Source organism: Miniopterus schreibersii (genome assembly GCF_964146895.1).
Source record: "Miniopterus schreibersii genome assembly, chromosome: 16".
Classification (NCBI taxonomy): domain Eukaryota; kingdom Metazoa; phylum Chordata; class Mammalia; order Chiroptera; family Miniopteridae; genus Miniopterus; species Miniopterus schreibersii.
The window spans coordinates 8,428,062-8,449,181 of NC_138116.1; the positions used below are offsets into that span (position 1 = coordinate 8,428,062).

The window sequence follows — 21,120 nt, forward strand, 5'->3', positions numbered from 1 at the left end:
AAGACTTCTATGTTCACTGCCCCGGCCCTCTTACTCTACTGGGAAGTCCCCTGGCTGCCTCATTGCCACTGCAGCTCCTCCAGTGGGCACGGGCTGGGGCTGGAGATACAGATCTGGAAGTCATTATCATGGAGCAGGTATTTGAAACAGGAAAATGCACTGGTTTGTAATAAGAAACCATACTATGCAAAGAGAGGTGTGGGACAGTGACACAACCCTGAAAAATCCCACCTTAAAGACCAGGAACAGATGGGAAGGAAGTGACAGGAACTTATAATAAAAGGGACAGAAGGTCATGTTGGAGAGTGTTGTGAAAAGTAGAAATGTGTGTCACAGAAACAGAAAGGAAACAAGATGGTCAAGATGAAAGATGTAGAAAATAGTGCCAAACACCAAAGATAAATCAACTAAGACTACAACTAACGAGGTGTTCATAATGTTTGGTCCCTTAGGACTCAACAGTTTTGGTGAACTGCTGAGGCCTGATGCTAGGCCATGCTGAGTAAGGGGCAAATAAAAGATGAGGTGGGGAGGGGGAATTAGGTAGTAGCTGTAAGATGACGGAGGTCAAAGGAAGTGTCTTTCAAAACAGCCTATCAATCAATTTACTTATGGGCTGAGGAGGAAGAACCAGTAGCTGGAAAGAATCTAAAGATCAATGAGAAGAAGAAACAGGTCTGTGAGGCTACCAGAAGATTCGTTTTCATGGGAACCCCTCATCTAGCCTGATGACAAGGAAGCAAGGATGCTCAAGGGTGTAGGAACATGGTAAGTCTAAGGTTCTAAGTTAATGGAGTGAAATCCTGATGACAGAGATCTAAGCAAGGTGATCTCCTGATACTAAGAGTAATAAAAGGTGGAAGATAATCAGGCATGAGAAGAGCCGCTAAGAAAATTGGGCAAAAGGAGCCAGGCACATGTCAAAGAAATGTGGGAGAGTCCAGGTTCCCGGAGACTAGAAAACATGGATCTCCAGTGGCACTAATTCAGCCAATGATTTGATTTTCCCTAACTGGCTCACAGCACAGAGCAGAGAAAGTAGACAAACAAACGGATACCGAGTTAAAAATTTATACGGGGGGTATGAGGAGAGGGCCAGGTGAAGGGCTTGAGAGAGTTACACCTTCCTTCCTCCGAGGCAGCTAACTCCTGCTTCACGATACAGCTCCTCCTATTTTGAGGCAATTTTTAATGGCATATCTCTTAGCTGTGTCTTCATTTACTACTTTATCATGTAAAGTCTCTATATTCAAGTCTATCACTGAGCTTCACTATTTGGGAAAAGTATACTGATAACTAATAATGTAGCCAAAGAAAAGGTGGAGGGAGACAGGGTAATATGACCACCAGACCACTGTGAAACAATAAACAAAAAATTCACATAAAAAGGTAAATGAGTTTTTTTAAACATTAAGATTCCAAAATGATCGATCAGATTACATCCATTACAATAACACAGTCACTAAATATAAGCAGCATACCTGTTTTGATTCTGTAGGCTTTTTCTCTGGTGTTCGAATCTTATTAATTTCAGGTCCAGGATTATTTGTATCACTTTTACCTAAGGAAATATTTTAAAATTCTTATAAATAGTCTCCAGTGGATGTTATATTTTTGATGACTATTCAATGTTAGACAAAAGAAGTAAAATATTTTAACATTTTTCACCCATTATATCAATTTAGATTACTGCTTGAGTTTTGTTCTTAAATTTTCAGAGGCAGTTTCTCTGCAAGAAAGAAAATTCATAAATATAGCAAACCTCATTGACAAGGCAAAAGCTTAATAAAGGGATAATCTTAAAACATCATAATTCCAAAGATAATTGCCCAATCTCCAGGTATTTCAGCCTAATTTTCTTAAACTAGACATAGAAAAAAACCTGGCATTCTTGCTTATTTATAAAGGTTCAGAAACCTGGCATACTCGCTTATTTAAAAAGGATATAAAATTGCATTTATAAATGCAATTAAGCAAAACTGAAATAATGTGTCGATCTGATTTAGTAAAGGAATCTATACTGAATGAAGATATTCTGCAAGAAATGTAGTTATACTGTTTAAAATAGATATCAAACTAAATATAAGTGAAAGATAAATAGTAGATGAAGCAAAATTAAGGTTAAAAATATCAGAATTATAACAGATAATGCTATTTCATGCATGTGAAAGGCTTTTAATATATAAGAAGTAACTGCTGGAAGTTTCAAATTCCTTGAAGGGATCCACGATTTTGATTCTTGTTCTAAAACATTCCTTTAGGGATATGACCAAAACCGTAAAATGACTTATCTAAATGCGAGGATAGCCTTACTACTAATCTTCAAGAAATAAAAACTACACAGTCTAAGTGAAAAGTACACTGCATGAAATTAGGAGCAGGTTAGACAATCCAGAAGAAAAACTTAGTGAACCAAAGGCAGAGCAATGGAAGCTATGCAAAATGAAATACAAAATGAAAAATAATTTTTTTTTAAAATGAAAAGAACATCTGTGAAATGTAGGGAAAGTTTAAGCAGACTAATATATGCGTAGTTGGAATTCCTGAAAAAGGAAGAAGTGAGACAGAAAAAAATATCTAAAGAAATAAAGGGTCAAAATTTTCCAAATTTGATGAAAACTGTAAACCTACGCATCCAAGAAGCTCAAAAAGCCCCAAACACAAGAAGGATGAAGAAAACTACACCAAGAAATGTTATAACCAAATTACTAAAGCCAGTATAAAAGAAACTCTTAAAAGCAGTCAGAAAAAAAAGACACATTTCATACAGAAAAACAAAAATAAGGGTGACTTCAGATTTCTCTGAAAAAATTTCGTCACCAGCAGACCTGTACTACAAGGAATGTTAAAAGAGCTTATAACATATATAAAAGTAAAATGCATTATAACTATATCATAACGTCCATGAGAGAAAAAAATGAAATACTGCAAGGTTCTTTTACTGTACATGAAGTGGTAAATATAAACTGGAAAGCAGACTGTGATAAGTTTAGCATATGCACTATAATCACTAAAGAAAATACTAAAATAATAAAGTTACAGCTAGTAAGGCAACAAAGGAGATAAAACGGAATAATAAAAATACTCAGATAATTTAAAGAAGGCAGAGTAAAAGGTAAAGGGAACAAAAACCAGATTGGACAAATTAAAAAGCAGATAGAGCAAGATGATAAAAATCAAGCTTAACTGTATCAATAATCACCTTAAGTATAAACGGTCTCAACAACCCAATTAAAAGAAAGAGATTATCATACTGGATTTTTTTAAAAATCAAGAGCCAACCATATGCTATCTAAAAGAAGTGCATTTTAAATGTGAAGACACAAATAGATTAAAAGTAAAAGGTCAATAAATGATATACCGTGCTAACATTAGTCAAAAGAAAACTAAATGACTTTACTGATTTTAAGCAAAGTAGATATCAGAGGAAAGAATATTACCCGGGATAAAGAAGATCATTCCATGGTGATAAGTGAGTTACTTAAGAACACAGTATTTTAAATTCTATGTACCTAATAACAGAATTTCCAATTTCATCGAGCAAAACTTAAAGAAAAAATAGACAAATATCAATTACATTTGAAGATTTTAATATTCCTCTCTCAATATTTATTTTTTTTAAAGTAGGCAGAAAATCAGAAAGGATATAGCAGACTTGAACAATCCTATCAACCAATTTGACCAAATTAACATTTATAGAGCACTCCTTTCTTCTCAAATGCATGGGGAAAATTTACAAAGATAAACCATACCCCAGGTCATAAAACAAATCTCAGTCAATTCAAAAGGATTCAAGTCATACAAAATATGCTCTCTTACCACAATGAAATTAAAACAGAAATCAATAATAGAAAAATTCTTAGAAAATCCCCAATAATTCAAAAATAGAATTCACCTTCCTAAATAATCCATGAATCTAATTTCAAGAGAAATTAGAAAGTGTACAGAACTGAATTAAATAACTGAATTAAATAAAAATACAACACTGCACTACTGAGGAGGGAAATTATATACACTAAGTACCTGTATTAATCTTTCACCTTAAAAAAATATATGTGCACACTAGCCAGTGTACGGGAGGCAACTAATCGATGTATCTCTCTCACATTGATGTTTCTCTCTCTCTTTCTTTCTCCCTCTCCCTCCCTCCCTTCCACTCACTCTAAAAATCAATGGAGAAAATATCCTCGAGTGAGGATTAACAAAAAATATGTATATATACACACACACACAGGGTGTCCCAAAAACATGAATACACACTTTACTAGCTGATAGCTCAATTGATGTTTCTTTCTTTTCAGCCAGGGTAAGCTTTGAACAAAGGAAATTCATCCTAAAATGCTACTGGAAGTTTGAAAACACGGGTGAAGTACAAACACAGCCTTTATAATTATTCAAAATGTGTATCCATTTTGGGGGATAGTGGGCTCTGGCCAGGTGGCTCAGTTGGCTGGAGTGTCATCCTGTGCACCAAAAAGTGGCAGGTTCGATTTCCGGTCAGGGTACGTACCTAGGTTGCAGGTTTGACCCCCAGTTGAGGTGTGTATAGAAGGCAACTGATCAATGTCTGTCTGTCTCTCTCTCTCTCTCTCTCCCCCATCCTCCCTCCAAAATCAATTGGGGGAAAAACATGTCCTTGGGTGAGGATTAAAAATATAGAGAGAGAGTGGGTAATTTTCCCTTACTTACAATTCTAGAAGACAAGAGACTATGACTTGCATAAGAAACAACTACTTTAAATCAACTATTGCCACAGTAGCATTAACGTTTAGTATGCAACAAAAATATTTTGGGTCAACAAAAATGTTTAACAAACAAGGGTTTCCCGTCTCAATCTTAAATGACTACCAGTTGAAACACTTAAAATATTAAGATTTAATATTTTTTGGGGGGAAACAGGTAATACCAATTGTGAGTGGTAGGTTGCATGCAAATTTTTATCTGTGCCATATCTGTGTCTCCTGGAGGGAGGACCACAGCTTTTACGTCCTATTTCCTCCCTGCGGTCTGCGACGCATAGATGGTTACCAATCGCCCTGCAGGTTCAGGGCCGTGGGAGCAAAGCGGCTCACCATCCGGCTGCTCCTGCGGCTCCTTCTCCCGGGGCTGGCTCTGCGGCTGTCCCACGCTGACAGGCGGATGGTGCCCAAGGCCATAAGGCAAAGGAGACCCCCGGCCGTGTGTCTGCAAGAGGTTCATGTTGTAGGCCATCGCTGCCTGGTGGGTAATGAGTCGAGGGTCAACTGCAAATCTACCCTGGTATCCTGTCCATGGTACCTAGGTTATTACAAGAAACAAAATAATTTCATTACTCTAGCAGTTTTAGAAGGCAAACTGCTATAGTGCTGTGATGAGGAAAGAGCAAGCACACACACAGACATGTTAATTTTATCAAAATAAGTACAACGTCAATGCTAATGGTAACAACTGGTTACTGCTACATCTCAACTGGCCTGAAACGGCTCCCTGAATCTTTAGTGTGTAAGGGAAAATTTACCATTTTACAGGTTAGGAAGAAACTGAGGACTTAAAATTGGTAATTATTCCTTGAAGCACTAAATCATTATGTAGTCTTGAGTCAGTTTCCCTCAATGAATGTACACACATCACAGATCACCATGAAAACTATATTTTAAAGCCATAAGTACAGAGTTATACAATTTAATAGACTGAATAAGAGAACTGGGGGAAAATTAAGAAACAACTTAGTCTAAGCAGTCTCAACTCAAAAAACAGGTACTCCAACTTTATACGAGTAACCAAATCACTGAATGCTATTCATCACAGGCCAGATTTAGAAAGGTCATTAGTTTAACCAATGCCTTGATTAATTCAACTCTCCCTTTAAACACAGAAACAGACATCTTCTTTAGGTGTGTATGTATGTAATCCCTGCATATTAACATAAAAGGGATAAATAAAATGACATCTGAGCTACCTCCCTATTATTTTATTATAACTGCTAAAGGCAGGCTCTGAGAAATCTTATATAATAAAAGTCTCTTTGACCTAGTAAAATGAAATATAAATCCTAAGGGACTTACTATTTAAAGCAGATGATCTATAATGTTGCCAGGTTGTCTGGGAAGAAATCACTCAGCTAAAATTGAAAGTCTGTGGGGAGTGGGCATGAATTACATATTTCTTACTGACAGTTCTACTCATTGGCTGCTGTGAGTATGAGCTTTCATGATCAATGTGGCTGAGAAATAGTTGCAGCTTGGCATTTTTCCATTTTTGGGGTGTGGGCAGGGGTGCCAAAGATCCTTGGCAATGATCACCTTTGCCTGAAATTACAGCACTTGCCTTAAATGAAAGAAAGGCTTTTTAGGCTAAAATTCCTGAATTTGGAAATATTAGTATATCAGCAAATTAACAAAATTACCCAAATATTCAAATATCTTAAAGGAAATAAAAATGGCTTTTACACAAGATGGAAGTCCTCTAACGATCACAGTCTTAGAAAGGATTTAATAATGTTTTTAAGTAGCAGTAAGATTTCATAAGGTGTGGAATTTCTCAGATAAATTTAGATCCAAGGGAGTTAGATTAATCCAAGCCTCTGTGCCTCCTCTAAGAACTATATTTCTTAGGAAGAGTTTGTGAATTATACAAGAATAAAATGCAAAAGATCAAAGAAAACATCACTTGACAAAACAAGGGACCAATTTACTAGCTCTGTAACTTGTAGCCCAATTTCCTAGTAAGAATATTTTAAAAGAATACAAAAGCTTCTCAATCAAAATATCCAATTTACAGATTTCTTCATAGCCACTGGCAATCTAGTAACAACGGTAAACAACAATTCACATTTCTTGGTCATTTTAAAATTTGAAGTTTCAAGATAAGAACTGCTTTAAAAGAAACCTACAGGCATTAAAAAGTTAAAAAAAATAAGCTGGTAGAGCACTATTTGGGAAAGTCACTAATTTAGTGAAGCCTATTTTATTCAATAGAAAGTATCTCAAACATCCACTTACAGGTAAAGGCACCGACATAACTACATTCCCTCCATAGACAGCAGGTACATAAAGAATACTTGTCCCAGTGTGAGGATCTATTCTCTGAACAGGGCTTGGAGATTTCCCCAAATTTGGGTGAGGTCCAAGAGGGGGTGGAGGAGTATATGCTCTAATAGGATTGCCAATAAGAACGGAAGGATTGGGCTGAACTGAAAAATAAATAGAGAAAGGGTATACTCAATAGCTGCACATATTCACCTAAACAAAAATAATTTAAATCATCCGACAGCAAAATATATTTCCCAGGTTTGCCACAAGATATCTTAGAATCAAAGAATTATTAGTGTGGAAGAGTAAAACATATTTTAAAAACAACATAGACATTTAAAAATGTTCCCTAAAATTAGCTTGAGATATACAAAGTATTCCTTTTATAACCTAGCATATTTTTAAATGTCTTCTGAGGCTAAAGACATGTCCTTCAAGAGAGAAAACCATGTGCACACCTACACTCTCAGTAAACATTCTACCAAGACTAGGAAAACATATACAATTCTTCAGAATAAAGTTTTGATTTGCATTTGTAACCAGGCCACATACAAAATGAAGGATAAACAATTATTATTTTAAAAGCATAATTATGCAACATTTTAAATAACTGAAATAAACTTTATCTTGAATTTTGTATGACCTAGAATTTGTAGGATATAAATATGTTTCAAAAACTTATGTTGCATAGAAGGCTTAAATGTTTTTCCTCAAAGTTTCTGGATATGTACCTTGGTATCTACGAAATCACCGCTTTTAAGAAAGGACACATGAACACTGGCCGGGTGGCCGAGGCCGTGGGAGTGTCGCCCCGCACACCGAAAGGCTGCGGGTTCAATTCCCAGCCAGGGAGCACACCGAGGTTTTGAGTTGGATCCCCAGTCAGGGTACATACAGGAGGCAATCGATCAATGCTTCTCTGTCACACTGATGTTTCTCTCCCCCCTTCCTCTCTCTCTAAAAAGTCAATAAAAACACATCCTCAGGTGAGGATAAAAAAGAAAGAAATGACTCTGAGTAGAAGAGTTGAGTTCCAAAGTGTCTGAGAGAGAGAGAGAGAGAGAGAGAGAGAGACTTCCCACCCTCCTCTGTCCAACGATGAAACCTGTGGTCAATCTCTTACATAGTAAAAGTGAGTTTTCATAGGGCAAATGTTTCCACTTACCAAGTCCATCATTCTGGAAATGATCATTCTGGGTATGATGGAGGCTTTTCCCCTTTACAGAAAAAACAAAGCAGATGTATAACAAACACATTTAATATTAGAGAACCACAGCCACTTTCCTACTCCCATGCCAATCAAACGCATACAGCAACATTGAAATGCAAAGGCTATGCGCCTGTAATTAATAACCATTACACTGCTCTAAACCAACTTTCTTTTTAACTATTAAGTCATGGTGCTAGAACTTAAGTGTTCTCAGCTTTAAGTTAAGGATATCTAAAATTCTTTTTTTATAATAATTTTTTATACAAAGAAATATACAACCAATATGAGAAGCCTAAATTCTATTTCTTTGTAGTTTCTCTGTAAATTTTCTATGAATTAAATAACAAAATGTATAAGTTGTATTTCAAGGGAAAAATATTAGTCTTCAATTCTTCAGGATGAGAACCTTTAAAACAATAACATGAATATAAATATGGCTTGGGATTTACAATAATTTGGGTATGATTCATGGCATCTTAAAGTGTAAAATTGACTGAAAGAACAGAAAAAGACACACTTATAATTTGCTTATGAAAATATACAAATTTTCCAGAAAGCAATTTGGCAATACCTATCGAACGCATTCAAAATGTGCATATACTTTAACCCAGTAATTGCACTTCTGGGAATGTGTCCAAATGAAATAATAATGGATTTGGGCACCGTGTTCATCACAGCACTGTCTCCATATATGATGGTATGTTAACAACCTAAAGGTCCGTCAGTAGAGCATTTACTAAGCCAGCAACGGTGGATCTGTGTAATGGCTTACTAGTCTACCCTTAGAAATGATGATTTTGGAGCAGAAACAGCATTTCAAGAGCCGATTGTTCTGAATTTGTGGACTTGAAAAAATTTCTCTCTTTCCATTGGCTAAATGTAACACACAAAGCCGTTATACAACACAAGTAACACATTACACAATTTACCCTTAGACACGTACAAATTTGCTATTTATACATCTAAAAACTAAAGGAGGCGATAATGTCTTCAGCAAGAAGAAAAGTCCATTTTTGACTAGAGCAAAAGTACACTGATGCTTCATTTATCTCCCTGTCAGCAACATTAAATATTCAGATCAGCACTAAACATCAAAGGTCGGTTGGTTAGTTATGGGTGGGCAAGGACAGCTAAGCTCTAACTTTAAAAAGTAAAAAAAAAAGTCAAAATAGAATCATATTTGGTCCATTAGCCAGAACACAATCTTTACAGTGATTGGCACTAGCTGTAAAAAACAAACTTCTGAGGAACAGAGATGTGATGAGAAAAACAGGCAGAAGGGGGGGAAGTGAAAAGGAGAAGATGGCAGGCAGCAGAGCTGGCAGGGATGTGGAAAGATCAGCAGAGCAATTAGAAGTGACAAGAGCAGCCAGGGGCACACACACTGGCAGGAAAGGAGCTCCGATGACACAGTCAGATGATAAAACAGTTCTAAGACGGTAACAAACCATTTAGATTTCTTAGTCTCTAAGGACCCATCAACCAGGGGAAACTGGGTAGTGTTGAAGAAAACAGTGATTTAAGCAGTGTGGGAGGCAGAATGGCCCCCCGAAAAGGTCCATGTCCCAATCCCTAGAACCCCTGAATATGTCATGTTATGTAGCAAAAGTGACTCTGCAGATATAATTAAAGTTACGGACTTAAAATTTTATCCTGCAGTATCTGGATGGACCCAATTTAATCACAGGAGCCCTAAAAGAGAAATTTCTCCAGCTGGAGTCAGAGAGATGCAGCAGAAGGGAAGTAAGGGATGTGGGGGGAGGGGAAGTCAGAGAGATTCCAAGGGAGAGAAGGCTCTGAGTTGTAGGGGCCACATGCGAGAACTGGAGAACAGATAATATTCAGAGGTGGATCTTCTTGGACAAGGCGAAAGCATTATTTTACAGATTTTAGTCTGTGAGCTGTTTTTCACCATCTATTCTCTGCAGTGTTTGTATAGTGTATGAATTTGTTCCATTTTATCAGAGCTTCCAAACACTGCTCCTAGCAAGTGCCCTAGGAGGAAGCAGAATGAAGACAGGCGTGTTGTTTTTCTCGGTGCTAATTCTGCAGGCGCCCATGAAACAGACACGGTCATAAATGATGCCTGGAGGGGGTGAGGCAATGAGGACTGGCAGGGCTACTGTCCCTGGCTGCCATAACATTCTGTACCTTCGCTGACCCTTATCACAGAACTGACACCTTAGTGAGGAGAATGGTGCTATTTGCTAAACAGCCAGAGGTATAGTTTTGTTGACAAACACAGCCTTGAGGCAGAAGTTCCTGGAGCATTTTTTACCACGATCTAGCCTCCTGCTGATTTTAACTATATGAAGTCATTTTGAAATTTTAAACCTTAGTCTAACATTAACAATACTAATTTTTAATATTTCTTATGCCCAGAATTGTGTTGAAAGTTAAACATTAAGGAAACCTGGGGGGAATCTTATCACATTTTCAGAAACAGCACCTTTTTCTATAAATGAAGTAAATTCCCCTTTATCAAAAGACTCCAGCAAATAAAATAAATTATCTGGGATTTGTTTCAAAATTTTCCAGTGTATATATGTAGTGGTGGTGGAGTGGGGGAAGAGGAATGTAGATGAAACAAGATTAAGTTGATAATTAATGAAGTTGGATGATGGGGAATTCACTATACTATTCTCTCTAGTTAAGTAAATATTTGAAAATTTCTACAATAGAAAGTTGAATAAAACAAGACTCCAGTATGAATTCAAACCTCAAAACAATTTCATGGAAATAAAATTTTAAAAATACTGGGGAGAGGAAGGAGGTAAGGTGACAGAAATAACTTTGGCTCACAATACCTCAGTTACGTAATACTACTGATTATTATTACATACGATATAAGTAATAATTTAAAATAACCAGGTGGATAGATAATCTGGTGAACCACTGTGTTATTGACATAAAAATAACAGATGATGTCTACTGGATCAGTGAAGATTCTCCAAAAAGTTTTGAAAACTGGGGAGGTGGCCGCTTTGGCCTTTAATTACACAATCTTCTCACTGAACGAAAACAGCCACACCACTGGGTGCATCATACCCATTATTCACTCATCAGCGACTACTGAGCACCCACTATGTGCACCCACTATGGCACTAGGGGCCATAAAAAGAATCAAGAATAGTATTTTTGACTTCAGGAAATTTATGGTTTTGGGAAAGCAAGTGGATTCAACATATATTTTCTTCACTTTTAAAACAATAACAAAAATTGCAGGATCTTGCTTAGCGGCAGACATTTGGCATCATGGCTCTAATCTAGCTAAATCTATAGCACATTAATTGATGCTTACATTGCTCAATTAAATAAGAGTTTATTATATTTAAGAATGTGTAAAGGGCATAATTATTTTGCAACACTTTAAATAAAAATAAAATTTTAAACTTTCTACCTGAAGTCCCTACTCCTCACATACCCGAGGCTACTTGCTGTTCCCTGTAGAGTCTGTAAAGCCTTCTGCATAAGCTCTTTCTTAAGCTTCAGTTATGTATCTAAAAAATACTTCAAAGGACCTATGATGAGCCAGATGTTGTACTAGGCACATAGGCTAGAGCAGTAACTAATACAGAAAAAAAAAATCTCCACCCTAATGGAGCTTATATTCTAGTTTTTGACATGTCTCCCCAATCTCCCACTATCTCTACCCACTCAGTGGACTCCTAAACAAGATAATCATGGTGGAAATTATCTTAAAACCCACCTTCCTCTTCTGGCCATCACCCCTCCAACATCTGCTACTGGAGGCTAATTTGCTTATTTCTGCTTCTCTAGCACCTACCATAAAGCTGACATGATAAATAATTATTTATTAATAGTTTTAGCTTTAGAAATCCAGAAGATTCAGTTATGCAAAATGCTTAATCCCCTAGTAACCCCAAGTCACTAAAGCATTATTGCACACTAGGTTAATTTTTATTAAACTAAGAGTATACAACAGTATATTAACATAGAAAGTAGTTCTATTTTCAGCTTAATACCTATTTAGCTAAAAAATTTTCAAGATATTAAACGATTGACTACTGCTTACACATTAGGTTTTTTAAATGAAGCCCAAAACGGACATACTCTATTAATTCATGTCAGTAAGTTTAATACCATGCTGATGACTATAAGTTCAACAAAACACTGGACAAATACTAAACATGTCATTCTCATAACTTTCTTTTCTAGATAAGGGCCAGCATTTTTTTTCCAGGCACTCTAGTAAATAAACCAGCTGTCTCTGTCCAAAATAACTATGGTTTAAAAGTAGAAATGGCTTTGACTCTCCCCCCTGCACTCCCTTTGACTGGATTACTTAAGTAACCTTCAAGAAGTTGGCCACATTTTCTCACTGTGTCAAATACCACTTAAAATGAACTAATAGTCAACAAAGGATTAGAACTACTTTCTTTATACAAATATTGTTATAATATTACTCCTTATAAAAATATGCTTTTAATGAGTGTGATAGTCTAGTCTTTTAAACTTGCTTCGTTTTACTCACATCTTACTAAAATAAGTCTATCAGTAGAGAGGACTGGGAGGTTATATTATTCGAAGGACACAAGAAGAAATCAGGCACTTGAAAACTTTGAGGATGATAGTGACATGAAGCATGGCTAACCACACTGTATTTCCGCTTACATGTCCACACTAGATAATTTCCCTGCAGAAACTGCTTGCCACCCAGTGTAACCTTCAATACTTAAAGCAACTAGCAGCCCAATTAACCTCCGACACTTCCGCGCTCTTTCCCCCATTAGCCTCTTCGGTTTCCTTCACAGGCTTTACCTTGGGGGGTGACTGCTGCAGCTTGCTGGCATTTCCCGAATGCTGCAGTCTTAGAGCCCGCGGGATAAATTCGGGTGCCAGTGGATTCAACACATACGTCTTCTTCAGTTCTAAAGCCTCTAGCTGAGCTTTGATCTGTTCAAAAGTGATTCCGTGTAGGCTATTATTTTCATGACAGAGGGCAATAAACCGCTCCCAAAATTTCCTACAGAAAAGATTTAGAAGATCAGTTTACAATTTCAGTAGATGAGAACACAGAAATAAACACAGCGACTACAGATAATTTCGAATTTCCTCCCCCTCCCCTAACTCCTTAGGTCCAATATTCATCTGATTGATTCAGATATAATCTTCCCACTAAATCACAAAACTTCAAAAGTTGGTTCTGAAATGAGAGCCATGTCTAGTATTGTGGAACATACAAAGTATGCTCTCAATTAATTTTGGCTGATCAATCCCAAGTAACATGGCCAATGCTCAACTAGCCACACTAACCTAGAATGACGGTTTTTGTTATCCACATAAGGATTTCAAAACTGATAACTCATTTTATAGAGGACTTGTTCTTCTAGGCATACTTACATGTACATATACATTCTACACACATCAAATATACATATCACACACCTACACATGCACACACTCACACACTCAAACTAATTTGAATTATGGGGCCAAAGTAGCCTGGTGCTGGACAACAAAGGAAACCCAACTCAGGACATAAATCTGAGCCACAAAGTAGATAAACCCTGCATGAGGATTCTTAAAAAATAACTAGCTACTCCTATACTTCTCTCTTATTTAACAGATGCTTGTCACAAGCATAAGTTATAATATTAATTGACTAAGTTAAGAGTTAAATTAATTATGAAAAATACAGGAAGCTGGAATACTAATTTTAATGTTAATTATTCATTTCCTAATCAAATTAATAAATACTAATGGAGAAAAATACATTCAAAACTTGTGGTTGTACACTGTTGCTCCTAGAGGTTTGAAAACAGATCTCCAATGTAAATAAAATATTAAAAACGTATTACAAAAGACAACATATAAAAAGTTTTAAAATTTTAAGTGACTATTATAAATACGCATACCTATCTTTAATATGAGGTTCAAATAATGTTTTATTTGCTATAAAAGATATGTGAAATGGATTCTTCCCAAGTGGGTATCCTTGTGTCCAGGTGGACAGCGGGTAATCAAGATGGCTTCAAGAAGCATAAATGAAAAGGTTTATATTATAAAAGTTAGTATATATGAATGGGAATTGGATTAACATATTCATAAAACTTTGCAGTTTGATTTCAAACTATGTTTCTCTTACATATGCCTTCTACCATCTTTTCTAATTTTTAAAAATGAGTTTAAAAAATGGGTCCAGCCCGGCCGGGCGTGGTTCAGCGGTTGAGCGTCGACCTAGGATCCAGGCGATCGGGGTTCAATTCCTGGTCAGGGCACATGCCCGGGTTGCGGGCTCGATCAATGACTCTTTCATCATTGACGTTTCTATCTCTCTGTCTCTCCTTTCCTCTCTCTGAAATCAATAAAGATATATTAAAAAAAATGGGTCCAGAAAAAATTTCAGGCCTATATGCCAACAACAGAAAAAGTAAAAATGCTACAAATATAGGTTGTCCCCCAAAAATGTATGCACTCTTAACAAAATTAAACATTTCTATAATTTCTTAAATTTTGAAAATGAACAGTATATTAATAAACACTGACTTTATAATCATTCAAAGCATATAACATTTTTGGGGGACACCCTGTATTATTATGCATTCTTGCCAATAAGACATAAAGACAGCCATTCAGTTACAGGAAGAGTGTGTTGCTAATATACACTAAAATCTGTTCTTTATTTTTATTCTTAAGGACTCTTCTGAAGGAATCAAGGTGGGTTTTTTTTCTCATAGCCTAATAGCTAAGGAAGGATTATCTTTAATACAGCACTCAGGGTCTAAAATCCATAAACTTTCCCACCCTTTTGATTTAAAATCCACAATACTCAACTGTATGAATATTTATCAACACAATTCTACTACATGCTGTATTCAAAAGGAAGTTTTTTTGGTCTAACTGATAAACCAAACTCAGGCCCTCCCTAAATTGATAAAGTATCAGTTTCATAGAGGGGCATTTCATATTTGTGTGAAATTTCAAGACACAGTAAAACAACAAGGAGAGAATGGATTGGCTTTTACTCTAGCTCAGTTTTTAATATCAAATTTTTACAATGTATTTTCATTTTCAGCTTACATAGCTAAATGCTAGAACTTGCTCTATTTTCAAGTTACGTTTTAAAACTCCATACCTCGTTCATATGCTGCCCTCACTGACCTGAACTTCACTGAGCAGGAGTTGAAGAAACCGTCAAACCACCTCATACTAGTAGCTCCTGACCATCTTTGTCTACAGGACCCCAGGGATCTTGAAGAAGCAGCCTTTGAGCCAAAGGTCACATTTCACAAGTAATGCTAAGCACTTACATAAGTTAATCAAGTTAAACTAGTTCTGAAAGTAACCTGAAATTTCCATTTGAAATCTTACTTCTCTCTTAATTGCCCCATTGATACAGCAAAATGGTCAAGAGCATGGATTCCAGAACTAGACTTGCTTGGGTTTCAGTGTGGCTGCTGTTCGTTCAAGAGCTATTGTGACTTCAGGCAAATTACTGAACCTCTCTTTGTACCTCAGTTTCTTCATGTGTGAAACAGGGCACCAACATCATCATCATCATCATCATCATTATTATTATTATTATACCTCATTATTGAAATAAATGCTTCATTACTGACAGTATTATTATACTTTACTATTGAAAAGACTTCTCACTTTTAAGAGAAACATATTTTTTCCTTTAAAAATTACTAGTTTTAAAGCTAAAATTTTTCCTTTTTTCTCTTTGTGAAGGTTCTTTCAAAAACTATTCACACTGACCTGGAACTTCCTAATACTTTAATGAAATACTATGCATGGCATTATAAGGCATTTCTGAACATGTAACTGAAGGATCACTTGAGAATTTCATCTACATTCAAAATGAGAAGACTTCACCACTATGCTTATTTAAAGCCTTCACTGAAATTCAGGCCCTCCCTAAAATGTGAACATATTATTAGATTAACAATTTTTTTCAAGTGTGTCTCTACATTATAAGTATTTCAAAGGGCATAAACCCTCTTTTAATCACTAGATGAACTAAAATTTGGTTTTGTTTTTATGCTTCTAGGATCACTGATAAAACACTGAAAAATCACTTGATGTCCTTAGGTCACGGGGGGGGGGGGGGGGAGAGGGAGGGAGGGAGGGACAGAATACAGACACACACAGGCACATCTCTACACATGTGAAATACGGTTGTATCTCACAGAGTGAATGGAATTTGCAACTAGAGAAATTCCGCTAAAAGGAAGACCTTCCCCAAACACACCGGTTGGAAGCCATGTATGACTCCTCTCTTTGCCTCTCCCCATTCAGTGCAGACATCCATACATTCATCACCTCCTGGGAAAGGCAGGGTAACCAGTGAGAAGAGCTTGGATTTTGAAGTCAATCTGACATCTGTTTGAGTGAACCACTTAATAGCTATGTTACCCTGGCAGTAATTTCAACTCTCTGAATCAGGCTGCCCACTTAAAATGCAAATAAAATACCCACATTGCAGGGTTGTTGGAATGACTGAACGTGGCAAAGTGTGCAAAACACTTAACCTAGCACCTGGCACAGAGAAAGCTAGCAATAAACAGCAGCTATCACATTAATAGTTGTTGGCTTGGCAAGTTGGGGAGGGGGAAGTTCACTACGTTCATTTTGGGTTAACAGAAAAGTTCTATTTAAAAGTACTTTACAACAAAAAAGATTATATAACCGGTTACCTTCTAAACTGGTAGTATATACACAGTAATTATTCCTTGAAAACTTGATCAATATTTGGAAATATCATACTAGTGTTTTTTAAATATCAAATGGAAGAGGGGGGCTAGGAGGGAGTGTTTCTAATTAACTCAAAACTACAAAAAATGTATGCCTCCATTTTTATAGTATCTAAGAATCACATGTTCTCCAGGTTTACTTATATTGTGAAATTAAATTAATTTCTAATGAATTTAGAAAGATTAAAGCATAAATATCCATACACCTCAACTATCAGCTCTTGGGTTAGAGCCATGATTAAACAGTCCAAATAACATAGATAACCAACATTCCCATTTAGCTACTGGTCACGTGACTTTTTCCTCCCTATACAATATATTTACCTCTCTGAACATATTTTGCCTAGCTTACAAATTAATTTGCAGCCCTTGGCATACCCAAGCTCAGTAGTAAGAAATAAGCAGCCAGTAGAGCTGGTTTCAAGTTAAAAATCAGCACTGGACAATTCTGACAGCATGGCCTCAGAAAGAATCATTCACCTACTTGCTCTGAGAAAGTAACGGTTTATGTCAGAGATGGGGTGAAAATGCTTATCTCATGTAATTCACCTCTATAGAAAGGGCTAAAGGTTTTAAAAAAATCTTCATGTTGGTAAATTTTTGGAGTTATTTATAAGGAGAGTCTGTTGATATTTTAACAGCAATTTAATAGAAACAGTTCTTATGACTACAATCTAAGGAATACGAACAATGTTCTCCAAAGACAAGTTAACAACTTCTAACCACCCTGACTTTCAGATCCTCTGGATTAACCAGAGAGGAAGAATTATTTACATTGAGAAGCCTTGAGAGAAAAATGAGTGGAGAAAGAAATCCAGCAAAAATGAGTTAAAACAATAAAGTGGGAAAATGCAGTGTTGATACAAAATGTCATTTCCGTCAAAGAGACACACAGATACAACAGTCCCTGGGAACCCCTGCTGTAGCTGTTCCTTCTTCCTGGAGCACTTTACCCCAGGTGTCTGCACCCCCTCACCTCCAGTGTCAGCTTCTCAGTGAGGCCTCCTCTGACCACACTGATAATCACAAACCAGCCACCCCACCTGTCACTCCTAATTCCCCTTAACATGCTATTTCTTTTCCATTGAACTTACCACATAAAATACAACACTGCATCTTATTTTGTTTATTGTCAGTCTTCTTCTCCTCCCCAATAAAATGTAAGCCCCACAAAGGCAGAGATTTTTGTCTATTTCGTTCACTGATCTACCCTTAGCAGCTAGAAGAGTGCTTAGAACATAGTAAGCACTCAAGAAATATCTGTTAACTGATGACTGACTGACTGAATACACAATTATGTATAAAAGAGACTCAAAGCAATATATTTTTGTGTTCCTTCTATTTATCACGTAAAATTAAACTTGATTTTAATTAGCCAAAAGGTCATATAAATAAATGTGCACATAGGTATGAAAATTACTCTACATTTTCCCTTTAATGTCTCAATCATTGACACATAATTACCTGCATCTTCCAATGGAACACAGAGCAATGGGATCACCCACCACAGCAACCAGGGACTGTGCTCTTGTGATGGCAGTATTGAGAAGTTTGTAGTTAGATAAAAAACCATAATCTAAGTCCTCTGTGGAATCTTCCAGCAGTTGTTCTTTCTTTTTAATTGGTGTCTGTTTATGTTTACAAGTATGTCTTGTACGTACTGTGCTAAGAAACAAAACTCTGAATTGCTTTCCTATTAAAAAAATTAAAAAGAAGAGTTAAGATTGTTATTCCGAACCACTGATAAAATAAAGAAGGCATTTTTCTTTTCTTTTCATGTTATTGCTAAATGACAGGTATTGGCAAGGATGTGGAGTAACTGGAACTCACGCACTGCAGGTGAGAATGTAAAATGGTATATAAAACACCATGGAAAACAGTATGGTGGTTCCTTGAAAAATTAAACATAGAATTAACACATGATCCTGTAATTCCACTTCTGGGAATCTACCCAAAAGAACTGAAAGTAGGAACTCACACAGATATCTGTATGCCATGTTGATAGCAGCCCTATTCACAACAGCCAAAAGGTGAAAGCAACCCAAGTGTCCCTCAACAGATGAACAGATAAACAAAATGTGGTGTATACATATAATAAAATATTATTCAGCCTAAAAAAGGAAATTCTGACACATGCTACAACCTGTATAAACCTTGAAGACATTATGCTAAGCAAAATAAGCCAGTCACAAAAGGACAAATACTGCACTCAAATGAGGTACCTAGAGTAGTCAAATTCATAGACAGGCAGTACAGTGGTGGCTGCCAGGGGCTGGGAGGAGAAGGGAAGTGGAATATAGACATAAAAATGGTTAAATGTTAAATTTTACTTTTAAAAATTTTAGTATTATTGCAGAACCAACCTTAGTGATTATCTATTCCAAGGTCCCACTCAATACAAGGAAGCTTCCTTGAAGCATGAAGGTTCCTAGCCTCTCAATGCCCAAGGCAGACACAGCTGATTCCATAAGGAAGCCTTACAGAATCAAGTTTGTACATTTTTTAATGCTCTCTCTTATAGTAACACATCTATTCCCTCATTCTATGACAGATCTCCAAATATTTGAACAGTTTTCATGTCAGTCTTTAGTCTTCTCTTCTCTAGGCGAAACAATCCTAGTTCTTTCAACCATTCCTGGGTCCCATGTGGCAGTTTCTAGACCATTAACTAGATCTCCTTGGGGTGCTTTCTAGTTTACTAATACCATTCCTTCTAAAATGCACTCAAATTCTGCATGATCTGGACAACAAATGGTATAGTGGAGCTATTTTCCCCCATGATTTAGAAATTGTATTACTCTTACTACTGTATATTACTGTGAAACCTAAGATTGAACGGGGCTTTTTTAGCATGATTCACATCATAGTGTTGTTTCATATATACTTAAAAGCACAAACTTTATGACAACTAGTTGCTGGTAAGTATTCACTTAGGATAGTCTGTAGATAAAAAAAAAAGCTCTGCCTTTAAAAGTTCATTTAAACAGAACTTAATTGACAGGTACATGTCTGTAAAAATTTTTATGAACAAATTAGTTCTCAGATAGAGTATAACAACAGCAGGTATTATACGCTACAGATATCACATGTGGCATTTATACAATTACGGTCATTGAAAAAGTTAATTTGTTCATACATCTTTTATTTGGATATAAAAATTTAATGAACATGTAAATGAGCTTGACCTTTAATTGCCAAATTTGGCATTAAAGAACTTGATATGAAATGAAGACATAATTACTTGTCCAGAAAAGAGATCTTGAGAATTAAAAATCCAATGTGCACACACTTTAAGACTTAAGCATCTGAAAAACTTAGTTCATTTCAATTAATACTCACCTTGAACATTTAGCACCCTTTCTACATTAACATCAGATAATCTCTTTTTTCGAAGTTCAGCACGTATCCTAAACACTTGATCAGCATAAGGAGTCACCACGCCGATGCTGCCATCGTCTAACTTCCCCCACGCTACTGGCCACTTCCTTCTCAACTCCTCCACGCGTTCCACCACCTCAAATACCTTTAAACACACACACACAGTAAAGTTACACAGTGCTTAGAGAAAAGAATATGGTAACCGAAACAGCTGTACAAAGGGTTCCATTTAGCAAATGTCATTTGTAAATTACCTCTAAATAAGAATAATGCTTTGCTTTTATAAACACAGTGAGAATAAAAACATTTTATTTACATTTCAAACAGTAAATTCTACAATAATGCACCCCGTGAAAACATGAAAATCCAAGACGATGTAATTGGCAACTAACTGGTCCCCACCCTCTCTACCCAGTCTCCATTTTTAACTGAGAACAGGCTCGAGTTCCCGTGTAGGAGGAGGACAGGGATGCGGCCCTGAAACTGGCAACCCCATCAAGGGAAACAGAGAAGCAAGTCCCGACACTCCCAGGAGTTCTCAGCCCACTCTCTCCAGAGAAGGCCAAAGAAACCAACCACCCAACTAGGAGATTCCTAGAGTGAGTGTCACCACTTAAGTCTCAGCAGTAAAAGGTCTAGCACCGCCCCCTCCCCCAATGGTATAACTAAGCAGGCAGCCAAGAGCTGGCACCAAACCACTCCTGGGACTAGGACGAATCTGGATTAGACAGACAGACTTTCAGAATTCACTGTCGTCTAGTGGTACAAGTTCACCCAAGCCATTTCATTAACCTTGCAATAA

At 36.6% G+C, this 21,120-nt stretch overlaps 1 protein-coding gene across 2 annotated transcripts in view; it reads right to left on the reverse strand.

Annotated features, from left to right (window-relative positions):
* Positions 1-21,120, reverse strand: part of HELZ (helicase with zinc finger) — a 113,733-nt gene that overhangs the window by 16,823 nt on the left and 75,790 nt on the right. For both annotated transcript variants that reach the window (XM_081161529.1, XM_081161528.1), the window contains exons 22-28: positions 20,280-20,463; positions 18,405-18,633; positions 13,003-13,207; positions 8,176-8,227; positions 6,981-7,171; positions 5,073-5,277; positions 1,482-1,561 (exon numbers count right to left, since the gene is read on the reverse strand). In XM_081161529.1, the coding sequence (XP_081017655.1) occupies positions 1,482-1,561; positions 5,073-5,277; positions 6,981-7,171; positions 8,176-8,227; positions 13,003-13,207; positions 18,405-18,633; positions 20,280-20,463 (1,146 nt within the window). The remainder of the gene's footprint in view (positions 1-1,481; positions 1,562-5,072; positions 5,278-6,980; positions 7,172-8,175; positions 8,228-13,002; positions 13,208-18,404; positions 18,634-20,279; positions 20,464-21,120) is intronic.